Raw genomic sequence first — 16,238 nt, 5'->3', positions numbered from 1 at the left:
AGAGGGATTCAAAGACCTCTATGAAGGAGATGAAGATTTTCAAGAGCTTACAAGTTATGTTCATCATTTAATAGTCATTTTTAGAGTGAATTTGCTAACTATACCTTGCAAAATGGTTTGTTGTTTAAAAATAACCAGTTATGTGTTCTAAGGGGTTCTATGAGAGAAAATCTCATCCAAGAAAAGAACAATGGAAGTTTGAGTGGGTTTTTTGGTTTGAATAAAACCTTAGAGCTTGTCAGTAGGTACTACTATTAGCCAATAATACAAAGGGATATTAGAAAATGTGTTGAGCAATGTATCATTTTTCAGAGGGCTAAAGGAACCTCTTCAAATGTTGGCTTATATCAGCCGTTACCAACACCTAATAGACCTTGGGAATGCATAAGAATAGATTTCATAGTTGATTTACCAAAAATAAGAACTAGTTTTGATAGTGTGTTTGTAGTAGTGGACAAATTTAGTAAGACGGGTCACTTCATACCATGCAAGAGAACATATGATGCTAGCTACATAGCACACCTTTTCTTCAAGTGGTTAGAATTCATGGTCTACCTGTTAGTATTGTATCAAATAGAAACATCAAGTTCATGGGGCATTTTTGGAAGACATTATGGAAGAGGTTAGGAACTAATCTAGCTCATAGTTCAACATACCATCCCCAAACTGATGGTCAAACAGAGGTCATTAATAGAGTACTTGGGAACCTACTAAGATGCTTAACCAAAGAGTATGTTTAGTCATGGGATCAGGTCATACCATAGGCTGAGTTTGCTTATAATGATAGTACCAATAGAGTTACTGGCAAAAACACATTCCAAATTGTCTATGGCCTGCACCCAAGGGTAGCTTGTGAGCTTAGAGAGCTAAGGGAGTATGAGGAAGTCAGTGGGAATGTTGAAAATTTTTCCCACTCCATGAAAAAGATCCATGGTCAAGTCAAGAAGACTCTCATAGAGGCAAATCAAAAATTGAAGAGAAAAGTAGATAAGGGAAGAAGAGATATTCAATTTCAAGTGAAAGATTGGGTGTTCGTACACCTAAACAAATCCATGTTACAAAAGGGATTTCCAAGTAAACTTCACATGAAAAGGATCAAACCATGTAAGGTTTTGGCCAAGTATGGTCAAAATGCATAGAAGATAGACTTGCCTAAGAAGTTATCACTTTCACCAATCTTCAATGTGAAAGATCTAGTTTCATACAAAGGCCATGAACTAACAGAGGACACAAAGAAATCAGAGGTTGATAAAGAGGTCAAGGACATCAGTATACTTGCTGTAGTTAAGCCACAAGCTGGAAGGATACTTGATTCAAGGGTGAAGAAGAAGACAAGGCACAAGATCTACATGGAGCACCTTGTGAAGTGGAAACATCTTCCTATTATAGAGGCTACTTGGGTAGACAAAATTGATTTGAGGAAGCTAGGTATTGGCATGGATTTGTTACTTGAAGATCCTACTTAATTTCTTGTTGTAGGGGGAGAATGGTGCAGGAGCACCTAAGTATAATAGTGAAAGGTCCTTTAAGTGTTGGCTTGTAGGTCCAGTTTTAGCCAACCACCAAGGAATAAGGACTAAGTATGAAGCCCCATGGGTGTGATTAGAGTCGTGTATATAAGTAGGTGAGTATGAGAAAGTAGGGAGTCAAGAAGCATCATTAGTATGCCAAAGTTACGTGTAATTGGTTAAATAGGTCAAGGTTGACAAAACTTTGACCAAAACTCTAGAATTGGTAAATAGTGTTAGAAGTTTGTTTTGGACCTTACTAGACTCATTTGAGATGTCTTGAGGTCTACATATGGTCAAAGTGCAAAGTTGTAAAAAGTTTCTCAAGTAACTTTGCATTTTGTAAAAGTTGCACTTGACAACATTGACAACAAATTGCCAAAACCAAGCAACTTGCAATTTTTTAGTTATGGGTTCGTACATGAGGTTTCCACATGTGCAAAAAGAGTATAAAACACCATTACATGCCCCAGAGAAGGGTTGTTAGTGAGATTGTATGGATTCAATCTTGAAGAAATAACAAACAACAAGTAATTTCCTGTTATAGTTAACTTGCACGTCCAAGTCCAAATACTAATGGATTGATTGGACTCTCTGCTTTATCTTTTTAGTTATTAGATTTAATGTAGTTTGTTTTCATATAGATTTTGATTCCTGAAGATTGGTGTTTGTAAAGTCTTTTGTGATTAACTAGTTCACTATCCTGATTGGAGTAGCACCAAGAAAAATGGCTCTTTCTTGAGTTCCAATGGTCAAACCACTATGGCCCTTTGGGATCAAGAAGAGCAATGTATAGACTATGTATATATGCATTTTGGAATGTTTAGGATTTGGTTTTCTATTTTTAAGGAAAATCCCTAGGTGTGTAGGAGGCTACCCCGTTAAGTGAAGTTCAACAAAACAAAGGTCAAAAAGAGTAGTAGATGGATTGAAATGATCAATCTAGTTGATTAGATGGAAGGGGTAATAAATGAAGGTACACTAGGCCAAGAGACAAGCCTTGGAGTTATTATCTTGAAGGAGTTTTAATTGATCATAGTTAATTATTGTGACAAGCCTGCAAAACCATTCAAAATAGGTGATTTATGGTCTGGTCTTGTACGTATATTTTGGTGACCCAAAACCAAGTGAATCTTAAAGTACTCTAAAAAGGGTATTGGAATCTAACATTAGTTTGGAAACTCCTTTGGAAGTTTGTGAAGTTAGAGACCAAAAAATCAATTAGGAGGCATAATTGCTACTAGCCCTACTAGCCCTCCTAAACAAGGGAATCTTGATATCATATACAAACTAATGACTCAAACCTCATCAAGAACCTTGAAAATCATTGAATGCATAAGAATGGAAACCCTACATGCCATGGGAGCCTAGTGAATGTCTCAGTTCATCCTATGGTGGGATTCAAGATAAGGGATGAAGCTTAACTTTGGAGTTGTGAAGGGTTTCAAATTAGTGGGAGTGGATTGGTGAAGTAGGGGAATAGTATAAGTATTCCCTTAGTGGTAGGGTGAAGATAAGACCCTAAGAAGGCTATAGAAGAGCCTTGAGTGCCTTGGTGGATGGGCTAAGGCAGCTTAGGAATCCTTCCTCGTCAAAAGCCACATGGGAATTTTCCTTACAATAATTTGTAAGCTAGAGCCATAATGAACATCCCATAACTTTTCTAGACAATCCTACAAGCTTTTTTAATATAGATAATTTTTCACCGCCCAAGAAGGTTCTAGAAATTTAACCCTAGCCCTTGAAATACCAACCCTGGATTATAATTATTATTCATATTTTATTACATTAGAGTAGGTCCCAACAACTTTCATAACTCAAACTAAATTTTGAAAAAAGAAATTTTTTTGTCCCTTTGAGGTGGCCTGAAACTTTCAAAGACCATAACTCATCACCAATTGCTCTAATTGATTGTTATGACCCTATTTCCAAAATGCCACAACCTAATCACAACACTTGACTCGTGCAAGTTTTAATCAGCTAGGTTTCAACCCCTTTTTGGAGCCTCTAAAACCTTCAAAATCGAGTTCAAAGTTTGTATGCCCTTCTATCAATACCCAAAAAAATCAGTAATCTCACAAATAGACTTGATATTACTAGCAAGTTGATATATCTAAAATGAACTTCCATGAATGAAATCAAAACATTCTGATCTCAAACAACCAAATTACTAAAAATAGTAAACCTCCAAAAATGGTAACTCTGCACAAAGATAACCCTTATTAAAAGACAAATAAAAAATATTTTTAAGTGATGCAAGATTGCTAGTATACCCAAGATGCTCCTATCAAACACCTAGAGTAATTTGAGAAGTGACATTGTCACATCTCAAGTGTTCAGAAGAAAACCAAGATGGTCAACATCCTCCCTTGTCAGACATGATGAATCTTCAACAGGTTGTCCTTTCCATTTGACCAAATATTATGCATATATCATGTTTCTTGTGCTTCTACCAACACGGTTATCTAAGATTCCTTCAGTCTCCTCATGTAGTTGAAGTAATTGTTAGAATACTAAAATATTATTTTCTGACCCCGTCTTCAACACCTCTTTCATGATACTCTGTCAAATCTAAAATGTTAAACACTGGTGAAATATTCAATTCACTAGGAAACTCTACTTCATAAGCTTTTTTTGAATCATGGTTCTTCAGTATCTTGCATGGTCCAAATTTCTTTATTTCATCTAATTATATGTTCCTACTAGAAATCACTCCTTTTTTCAAATGAACCATGACTTCATCTCCAATCTAAAACTCTATATGTCTCCTTCTCTCATCTGTCTTAGTCTTGTACTATGTATTCATTTTGGTAATGTGTCTCCTTACCTCCACATTAATATTCTTCAAGTGTTCTGCAAAATATTTAGTTTCAACACTACTTACTTGTCTCCCCTTTGTCCAACTTCCTTAATTCAAAAGAGTTTCTATGACTACTTCCATATACTACTTAGAATGGTGATTTACTTATGCTCCAATTGACAGAATTTATTATATGTGAATTCCACCTATGATAAAATCAAATCTCATCCCTTTGGTTTATCTTCAACCAAGAAACCATGTTAGTTTTTCGATGGTGTGATGAGTTGAACTTCAAATCTAGCAATGTTATTAGATAACTGAGGGGAGAGGTGGATCGACATTATGGTCTTGCATCATTTGCAGTGATTGAAATTATTATAATTATGCATGTAAATTGAAAAAAGTAAAAACACTAGTTGTTCTAGTCAGATCGATGTGGGATTAAAATTGGCAGATGATTATAACTGCAAAATCATGGATTAGCATTTGGTAATACATTTTGGTGCACCAAAGGTGAAATTTAAATGTAATACATTTTGGTTAAGGTTAAGGCGGTGACTACCTCAACAAGTAAAGAGAGTATTTATATTCAAATCTGGTGTATTTTCAAGTTTGTAAATCATAAATATGTGGTGTGGTTGAGCAAAATTGATTATCTATAAGAAGAGGCAAGATTTGTGACACAAAAGCATCCAACAATGTAAGGCCAATCTTGTATCACCCAAAAATATATTTAATGGTAGTTTCTATAAATTTTCATCTCCTTCTAGAAAAATTAGGAAAACATCAAATTATTGCTATCTATGTGGTCTTATCTTGTGTAGGAAGAAAATAATCAAATTTTGCTCTTAAATTTTCTAGCAAGAACCACTAACTTCTTGAAGTGGCACAATTTTGTCTTTCAATGATAGTCGTCTCTTAGAAGGAAATGCCAATTAGCTACCAACTATGCAATTTTATCTACTTCAAAAACTTAGATTTTTTCTTTGTTTCATATCTTCTACCAATTTCAAAAAAGGGGTTAAGTCAAATTATTTACTTGCCTTACACAATAATTTAATGAGTCACCCCAAGTATGTATATAGAGATAACTCTACCATGTTGTTTTTTGTTATGTTGAATATTTGGTTTTTCCTTTGAGTGGGAAGGATGTTGTGATGAAACCCCCAAGATATTGGTATAATTTGTATGTTGGATCTTGTGACAAAACTCCCAAAAGGTCTATTTAATCTATTTTTAATCAAAGAAATTATCAAATCTATTTATGTGGTGGAGGAGCATCCTTGCGTTATTCGCAATCTTGCATCAACCAAAAATATCTATTATTTTAGTTCTAGTTTTCTGAATTTAGGTATTTGTGGTAGCGGCCTTTTAGCTCTTCTTGCTTTAACTTGTGCAACTGGAGATTTTGTATGAGAACCTTTTGGATTTTGTGTCAACGTTCACACCTTGATCCATTATTTCTTGATGGACATTCTCAAGTTTGGGTCCAATCCTATATTTGTTCTTATGGGAAGATTGCATTTTCCAATCTTGTGAAGTTGTTCCATGATCAATGAAGATTAATGTCACATTTCTTGATGTTCTGACATTCAAGGTGAACGTTCTTGTATGATCATAGGCATGTCATCCTTATGTGAAGGAGTTCTTATGATTAAGGTATTGTCTTATATTGTAATACATTTTCTTCTTTCTTGGAGAATAAAATCAATCTGGCTGACTCATGGCTTGTAATCTTGTATATATTTGTGATAGTTATTCCTTTGTAATAGGAATGATAGGGCAATGATTGAAAGAATACAAATTGTCCCATCAATAAAATATGAGCATCATCATGTAAGCAATAGCCATGTAGTTTTTAGCAATAAATTGTCACAATTATAGTAGGTAGACATATTAAAAAATAAATTGTGACTTCAACAAAAAAATGTACGTCTTCAACATTAAGTTATCCCTTCACCAATAAATCAAATAAGTTTCTAATAAGATTCCAACAAAGAAGACAATATTTGGCATGATTACATGGGCCACATTTGTGAAAAAGGCCTAGCATCTTGAAATGTAAAAGCATGGTTCAAGGTCTAGTTGGTTATCACTTGGATTTTACCATTTTGTGAATATTAAATATATGTAACTCAGAACGTATTTTTATTAAAGCTTTGCTATGTTGAAAGGGATTTAAAATGTAATTAATTTTGATGTTTAAGCTTTATTTATGTAACTTCATTTAGAAAATTCATATATGCTCCACCTGGCTAGCATTTGCCCTTTGTACTGTTTCCAGTTCCTTAGACCCTCGTTGGTCTCCTGTTGGACATTAATAAATTTATCTTATCTTATCTTATATAATGTCTCATTAAATGATGACTTGTCTATTTGATATTAGCACACTGTGGTGGTTTACATTGTAATCTTTTTGTTCTTTCCATCAAATTTCAAACCCCATTGAGGTTAAAAAATGTTTACCCCTTTACAAAAAAATGTTGATTTCTCTGAAAATCCATGGGTATATTCTCTCTTGTACAAATACAAGGCCTTATGTAAGTTAATTCAAATTATGGAGAACTAGATATAAAATAATTTCAAGGTGTTCAAAAAATATAGGTGGGAAACTCTTTAAATGGATTTTGATCGTTCAACAAACACAATGGCATTATGTTGAAAAGACAACCAATTAACACCCCTCAATAAAATAAAATTTTAGAGATAATGAACAACACTAACAAAAAGGATTAGACATGTGTTCAAATGTGTTGGTTTAGATTAGATATCATGGTCAAAAGCTCTGAGTATAACTTGTTATTTAGTTGACAACTCTCTTACATCATTTGGTAATAAAGTCCCAAAGGAAGTCTGGACAAGAAAAAATTCATCATTTCAACAATATTAGTTTGAGGCAGATGTCAATGTGCTTAATGAGAACATGTCAATAGATTAAAGCTACGAAAAGTATCTATAATGGGGTGAAGGGATACAAGTTTTGTTATTCTAAGATAGGAAATAAAAAATGCAAAAAATAAAAACATAATCTGTAAAGAGATCAACTACATTTCTATAGTTTGGTAACCATGTGATAATGTGAGGATAATTACTATCAAAGGCTAAGAAAGTTGCACCTTGTGGTGAACCAAATATTTAGGTTGAGCTTAATGCATATTATTCAAACAGTTTTCAGAGTGTACTCCCGATGAGCCCAAAATTATGTAGGATTTAATGAAGATGAAGGGAAATAGTTTTGTGAAGATTGCAACTAATGAGGAAATATTTGATCACTTGTAATCATTTGTTTACTTAAACTTGTATCAAGTAAAACTATAACCTTGGAGGCTCTAAACAAATGAAGAATGTTGACAAATCAAACCATCACATATTAATAATATACGCATTGTCATTAATCAAGTCTAGTTTTAGTTTAAATTCACTTTATGCTTTGACATTCTAAATATTAGAAGTGTGAGAATTTGGAACTATTAGCTAATAAGAAAATGCATAATTAATCAAATGTTGGTAAGAAAACTTACATGCTAGAGCACCATATGTTGTGATATACAAAAAACATTGTGCATGTGAAGATGGCATTCCAGGGTCGACTCTTAAACCATGGGCTGAGGTAGGACGTGGTTGGTTGATTAATTTCTTCAAATACCTTGAAATCCATATCGACACAAGTATACCCATTGCACCCCAGGTTCCTCTTTCACCATGCCTCCAAGGTAGTGTTCCGATAGCAGTTGTTAGTGGAAGCATCCTTAACTACAATTAATAACATGACAAATAAAAAACCATACACAAAATAATATTTATGAAAAACGTGAAAGACATTATATATATAATTAGAATATTTTATCTAACACCTTACATCATCTTGCATCATATCTTACACCTTATATTTTGAGGGAGTTTATTCATTATATAATTTATTTCCTAAAAAACTTATTATTTATTGATCCTGTATCATATTTGAACTAGCTGAAATCTCTCTCTCTCTCTCTCTCTCTCTCTCTCTCTCTCTCACACACACACACACACACAAGTATATCTCTTTGTGTGTGTAGCTACATATATATACATGCACATACATGTATATATACACAAAAGAATATCTAAAGAATAAACTATAGTCATTCAGCCCAAACTAAAACTAAGATATTTCTGATAATAAAGAATAAAGATGACATATGACAAGTATAATGATAACAAATATAATTTATATATAATTATTTATATGCCTGTGTGAATATATATGCACACATGTGCCTTATGAAATTTCAGATAAATATTGATAATAAAGGGGGATGATGAGGAAAGATGAAGATAGCATTAATGAGGTTTTTTTATAAAGATAATAATTCCATGTGTAAGGAGCTCAAATATATAGATAATTAGATGGTTAGTAATAATTAAAAAGGGAAATTCCAACAATATAATAGTCATAACCTATAAAATTATTATTTTTAAATGTTAAAATTTGAAGTGTTTATGAAAATATATTTTAAGTCATTCAAAGTCACTAACATTATCATCTAAAATAAAACCTATATTAACTAAAACAAATAAATTTATTCCACTATATGTCCTTTATTATTGTTGAACCATTGACAATTAATTTGGATGTTTATAATACAAAAGATCCAAGCTCCATGAAACTACAACTTCTGAATACATATTAAGTTCAAGTTTCAGTATCAACAAAAACTAAATACAATGTGATCTAATTAACATGATACAAAAATACAAAACTATATTCTAACATAAGTAATAATCGATTGATACAAAATGAATAGAAGGAAATGTAAAACAATTAATAAATGAAGCAATGTAGTCTCTATCAATTAAGATAGGAGGAAGACCATAATTTTTCTCATGAATCCTTTAACTTTATTCACATATAAATGATGAAGCCGCATGATAACCATCCATCAAACTTTAAAACCCATGTTCTAATAATTACTTGAGAGATAGTTAAACTCAACATAATGATATTGAATTGCGTGACCATACAAAATCTATTGTATGACTATAAGAGAGTTTTATGATGATATAGCCAAGAATCCAAAGGATCAAGATATCTAACTCAGATCATTAGAACTTTTTGAGCCTCTGTATTTAAATTAAACAACTCTATAACCCTTCTAATTAAGTCATTTAACTCATTATTAGATTTTTTTAAGATAAGTCAAGATTCAAGTTTTTGAAGATATTTGTGTTAATAATTAGATCAAGAATCTCAAAAATTTAAAGGTTTGAAATTGTTTTTCACCATTAACCAAAATAATGCAAAATTAGAATAAAATTGCACACTATATTAGAATTTTACAAATATATTTTAAAAATACAAGACTACATTAGCATCGCATTTACATTATCAATACAAATATAATAGATATTGAAAACTTCTTAGATCATGTATATAAATATAAAAATGTCCAATGTCTTTTTCATTTAGTGCTTTCATGGTCTACCTTTTAAAATCTAATAAGAAATAAATTTATAATCCTTTAAAATAAATTTTGTTTGTAAACTTTAAAAAGATGCATGTTAAAGAATATTACATGTCAAATTAAGAAACACAATAATTATAAAACTCATAATTATTTGTTGAGGATATGTCCCTCATTGGAATGTCATATTTTTATATTTATCATTCTCCAATTTATTTAGTCTTATTTGTGTTATCTAGTAAATTGAAAATTTGGTAGTTGTGTGTTTTCCTTGAAGTTTGCAAGTTTTGCAAGATATTGTATTTTTTCATGATCTCTAATCATTTTCACACTATCAATGGATAAACTTAACATTTTTTGGTTTTCTACTAAGTTTTGCAACAAATATAACTCGTTGAGTTGAAATCTTTTAATATATATACTTTAGGTCACTGTAAGTGCCCTTCTTGCATTATGATTGCTTTGCATACATCATTAAATAAATTTTTAATGGTCAACCTTTGGCTCAAAGTTATTTGGCGCCTTTTTTTCTTGACTGAAATAATTATTCTTGACCTCATTAGTCTAATTTAGTACAACCAAGGTTTTTTATCATTAAAAATGGGATGGTTATTGCACATCTTAAAAGACTTTATGTTTTCCTATTTGCATGTGCATTAGGTATTTCCTCAATTGCAACTATCTTAAGAGTTTCCTTTGTTCCCAATAATGTTTAGCATTTAAGTTAATCAACCCATTGATCATCCATACTTTCTCTTTTTCCTTTTTTTAATCAATAATTTGACTTCCCATTTTGAAAAGCATTCAAATAAGAAATACATATATATTTGATACAATACATGTTTTTTATTATCATAAAATGAGCTATATTTTCACTACTACATTGTTATCTTTTGTTTATTAATAGAAAGGTGGCTATAGAAATTAGATTTCACTAGATGTGATAAATAATTAACATCAAATTAAGAATGGATGGATCCCTTTATGGTCGATGATATGGAGCAATTTGTTTTCCAATTCACAGATGAATTATACTAATATGCAAGGTTACAAATTTTGGGACGAGTATGGCATGAGTTGGGGCAATGAGTTCTTGCAAAAATATTTTTTTTTGTCAAAATTGAGGAGACTAAAGAGAAAAATTATGGAACAATACGAAAAATAAAATACTTTAGAAAAACTTAAAATATTCATATGAGAACATGAATGGAGCATGCACTTATACATAATAGAAACTTAAAATATTAGAATTAGTAGAATTCATATGTCAAATTTGTGTTTTTGACTAAAAAATTAACAATAAAAAGTGTGTTGACCTAAGGTACAAATTCACAACACACTAGACAATGATTAACAACATATTAACTGCATCTAGCAAGACAAAAAAAATAGATAAGTAGCCTCCACATTCTATCTATATCGAAAACAATTTTCCAAAAACCACTGATCCACCAAGAAGAATCATATAGCCAGTTATAAACTAAGCTAAAGCTATCACAACAAGTATTGAACTTAATAATAATATGCCACACAAGGAAAAACCATAAGAAATTAAACTTAGCATTCGAGCTATCAACGAAAATATTAAAACTACAATCATGACTAGTAAAACCATCAAAAAAGGGGCATACATAAATAACACCCTCCCAAGCCTCTTGGACAACAAGATGTTGACCCATTCTTCATTAAGGAATTTGAAAAGGTCCATATTCTCCTCATAATCAACTATCCTTCCATTGAGCTCTTTTCTCCTACAAAAGGTAGGGGGTGGAGACAAACGAATGCATAACCTTTAGGTAGAATTTCCAAACATCATTTAGCATGTTTTCAAGCTCACGTCGTCCTTTAATTGTTAAACCACACTTTCCAAGCCAACAATTTGGAGTTTAAACTTACCAATAATACCATCAGTTCCTTGTTGCAAGAGAGGGGCACCTTGGTCTACACTTCCTCAATGGTAACATTACCAGTGTCCACTTTAGGGGAGGGGAAGGAGAGCAAGGATCGTCCAAGGGAGCAGAGGGCATATCAGGTTTCCTTCTGCAGAGAACCTATAGGAGGAACCATTCTCCGAGTCTTTCTCACCGACATTAGACTTTGTCAAGTACTTAATGGTAAGTCCTTTAATGACACATTTCCCTCTTTCCTTAGCAATCCTATTAGAACGATGAGGGGTTTCAACAACTTCCACCTTAGAGCCAACATCATATATGATTTTTTAGCTTTTTTCAAGGTCTGGAGTTCAAGGGTGTGGTTCTTGGCTTTTTTCTTCCTAGTTTTCTCAGGGGACTCTAACACATGGGAAACCTCATTCGACTTTACGTTATTGACTAGGTTCTTAACACAACGCTATCTACCCAGCCCAAAAGGAGGAAGGAGGCCTTGGTCATTGGTGGAACCTAAGGTCGAAGGCAAGAGCCAAGACAAGACAATTTGACAGAGAAATTGAGTAGAAGGAAGAGGGCCAAATGGAACATGTAAAGACAATAAATTAAAGCTTGGTGAACAACAACATAATTCTTCCCCTCAACTTTAGCTTCAAAAATCTTAGCAATATTAGTTTCCATAAAATGTAGTAAAAAGAACGTGATGGGGATAAAATCTTTGTTACTCACATGATTAAGAAAAAGGAGGTGGTAAAAATATAAAAACCCCATAATAGCCTTGTAAAGTAAAATGTTTCATAACAATGTCACACACCTTAGGCTAGATGTCAGGTAACTCCTCGTAGCTAAAGTTGCCTTACTTCTTATCAGGTTTCTCGTTAATGTAAAATGCGTTGACAATTTTTGAAGTTTTATCCCTGTTTTTCTGCCTTAGGAATTTTGTCAAACACTTCCCTTGTAGCCTCAGTTTGCTGATGTTTGTTGTTTTGCTATGATTTTTGAGTGCCAATGATATTGATGAATACAAATAATTGCAAAATAACTAATTGGAAATCAAAGTGATATGCAACTTCTTTTTATTATTTTCCAAATGCAAGTACATGAAATTATGATGTAAAATGCACACCTACAGCCAAGAGGTATTTTCACAAACACTTGGCATGCATCCTATGAATGACTATGCAATGAGACGTTTTTACAAACATTTGGCATACAAACTGAACAGCTGAATTAAGTTGATTTCCCTTCAATACTTCAATGTTTACAATGACTGAATACTTTGGTAACAAAAAGACATATATTACTTGTCAAATGTATCCATCTACAATTGCCAAATGTAAATACCAAAAGAACCTAGAATAAGTAGCTGAGATGACATGCTTTTTGGCTTTTCTTTTTTTGGATTTTCTTTTTCGGACTGCTTTTTCGGATCTTCTTTTTCGGGCTGTTTTTTCAGCTCTGCTTTTTCGCTTTGCTTTTTCGGACTGTTTTTTCGGATCTACTTTTTCGGCTCTGCTTTTTCGCTTTGCTTTTTTGGATCCTCTACGAAAACTGAAACCTTTCTCCTTGCCAACTAATGTCAAAAATTAGATGCACGAGCTGAACAAAAATCACTAAATATTATTTCCCAATTAATCACAAATGAATTGGTTGAATACCAATTCCTCCACCCCCAACTAGGGTTGATATCTCACAACCAAAATTGGCACCTTAGAGTCTTCAAACCTTCAAGCAAGTATGCAAGCACTAAGGCTCTCAGCACAATAGATGAATATGCAACTCAAGATGTGTAAAATGACCCCCCAAAGGCTCCTTATAAAGATTTCACAAGCAACTCCAAGAAGCTTCTAGAGGAATCCAGCACTTTGTTCTTTTAAGTGAATTTTTGATATTTTATTATGTTAGTCACTTTAATATTAAATCAATTAAATATAAAGTTACTTTTTAATATTTCATTGTTTAGTAACCTTATAAGTAATTAATTTAATATATCTTTTCCCCCTTATTTCTTCCTTTTTAGCCTCTGAGGAAAATAAAGGCTAAAATAAAATAAGTAGCTGGTGCCTATCAAAAAGGGGACATTACAGTCCTCCCTTCCCGAAATTGCTTGTCCTCAAGCAATTGCAAACTCGGGTGCTATAAAATCTGCTCATTCTCCCATGTGGCGTCCTCTGCAGGCATACCCTTCCATCTCACCAAGTACTCCTTAATCACTATGTTTCGCAATTTCCTCTCTCTAACATCAATGATCTCTTCAAGCACCAAGACCAAATGTCCCTCCTCATCAAGTGGTGGAAGATCCGTGGAAGAGATAACCTGCTGACCTAATAATGACGGGCCACACCACCCGTACCAACTCACAACCAAAAATGCAACAAGATGGAGATAGAGAGATGACAAAAAAAATGCTTCATAAAGCATCCATTAATACTTGAAATCCACTAGAAGAGATTACATTTGAAGAGCTTACAATTCAAGAACTTCTATTTCTCGAACTTCCATTATAAGAGCTTCCATTTCTCCAACTTCCATTAGAAGAGCTTCAATTTCTTGAACTTCTTGAACTTGATTACAAATGATAATAGGCCTTTCTTAAATAGGCACTTCTAACACAAGACATTACAAACACAACCAATGTGGGATAAAAGGTAAATACAACTACCTTTAAATAAATATTAAATTCCCACCCAAATACAACTAAGCACCCAACAAATATTAAATACATGATTTAAGGATCTTTCCACAAACTTCTAAATTGCCACCTATACACCTTGATTAATGGAATGACAACTATTTTTATTATTTTTTAATTATTTCTCCTCTAATTTTCGTCACTTTCTCTCTCCTCCAGAATTTTTTTTTTTTTTTTTTTTTTTTCCTATTTTTTTTTTTTTTCTAATAATTTAATTTTGTCATGTAAGATGCTCCTGCATCAGACTCCCTTGGTAGATAGAAAAGTGTGTCCCACACTTTGATACCAAAAGAATGATATACCACCATCTTCATCTTTACCACAAGCTACGACCTCAATAGGGACAAGAAAAACCAACATGCAAATCTTCCACATTTTTTTTTTTTTTACTGATGCATGATGCTCCTGCATCCGACTCCCATGGTAGGAAAAATTTTGTGAATATGGATTCACAAAATGAAGTAGTCACTATTGACAGATTTTTTCTTTTCCTCCAACACATAGCTGGAACAAGTATCCGATGTCGATATATTTCTTTTTTTCTTCTTTTCCAACACCTAGCTGGAACAAGTGTTTGCTGCTGAAATCTCTCTTCCTCATCCAATCTTGTTGAATTAATCACACCTGTAATAAACCCAGCAACACCATACCAATCTTCCTTTGCATACCATACATCACGAACAAGATCCTCATGCAAACCATCATTAGTATCTTTCAAAATCACCTCAAATTCAGCAACATATAATTCATAAGAATTTACCTCTTTGACATATTCATATTTTTTTGCCTCTTTCATGCATGTAACTACTTCACTTGTTTGATCTCCAACTAAGGCACTATACTTCTCCTCCATTGCTGCAATCTTCAAATCATCTTGATCTACTTCAGGTTCGTAAGTCTTGTCATCTTTATGCTCTTCCTCTTCTCGTTCATCTTCTTCAACTTTAGGTTCGCAAATGATTTCCTCTTCATCTGCTTGCTCTTCCACTGGATCATCTTTCTTTTCCACATCCAAAGAATTATCAACATCTCTTTTCTGGTGACATGCTCTTTGTTTCCGCAACTCAGCTTCTAATTCATTCACTTGCTTCTGCAAATCAACTAGCAATGATTGTTGATTTCTTGCTCTAAATTTCTCAAGTCGAGGAATCCTTAGAATCCATCCAATCACAAAAGTCATCTTCTTCTTTCTCTTCTCCATGATCAAGTCTTTAGAAGACATATCTGGTGTAACACAAAAACCTCGTGCAAACTGCCTCACAGTCGACGCTCTATCTACACAATCAAGAACTTCTTGACAAACTTCACCCACTCAAGGTCCTGGTGCAAACTGCCTCACGTTCGGCGATCTGTCCGCACACTCAAGAACTCCTGCTCTGATACCACTAATGTCGGCCCACACCACCAGTACCAAACTCATAACCAAAAATGCAATAATATGGAGATAGAGAGATGACAAAAAAAATGCTTCATAAAGCATCCATTAATACTTGAAATCCACTAGAAGAGATTACATTTGAAGAGCTTACAATTCAAGAACTTCTATTTCTTGAACTTCCATTATAAGAGCTTCCATTTCTCCAACTTCCATTAGAAGAGCTTCAATTTCTTGAACTTCTTGAACTTGATTACAAATGATAATAGGCCTTTCTTAAATAGGCACTTCTAACACAAGACATTACAAACACAACCAATGTGGGATAAAAGGTAAATACAACTACCTTTAAATAAATATTAAATTCCCACCCAAATACAACTAAGCACCCAACAAATATTAAATACATGATTTAAGGATCTTTCCACAAACTTCTAAATTGCATGCTACCCCCCCAATCCTCCTGGTAACCCTGTATGGACAATAGAACCTTGGTCTTAGTTTCTCTACTCCACTCGTTTTAAGAGAGGACTGTC

At 33.1% G+C, this 16,238-nt stretch overlaps 1 protein-coding gene across 2 annotated transcripts in view; it reads right to left on the bottom strand.

Moving 5' to 3' along the window:
• Window positions 1–16,238, bottom strand: part of LOC149559791 (uncharacterized) — a 64,623-nt gene that overhangs the window by 34,987 nt on the left and 13,398 nt on the right. For both annotated transcript variants that reach the window (XM_089824291.1, XM_089824292.1), the window contains exon 2: window positions 7,830–8,061. In XM_089824291.1, the coding sequence (XP_089680417.1) occupies window positions 7,830–8,061 (232 nt within the window). The remainder of the gene's footprint in view (window positions 1–7,829; window positions 8,062–16,238) is intronic.

Source organism: Cupressus sempervirens, chromosome 4 (assembly GCF_028749045.1).
Source record: "Cupressus sempervirens isolate cs-2001-9-10 chromosome 4, ASM2874904v1, whole genome shotgun sequence".
Classification (NCBI taxonomy): domain Eukaryota; kingdom Viridiplantae; phylum Streptophyta; class Pinopsida; order Cupressales; family Cupressaceae; genus Cupressus; species Cupressus sempervirens.
The sequence above is the reverse complement of the archived record's forward strand: the minus strand, read 5'-3'. Positions and strand labels throughout refer to the sequence as shown.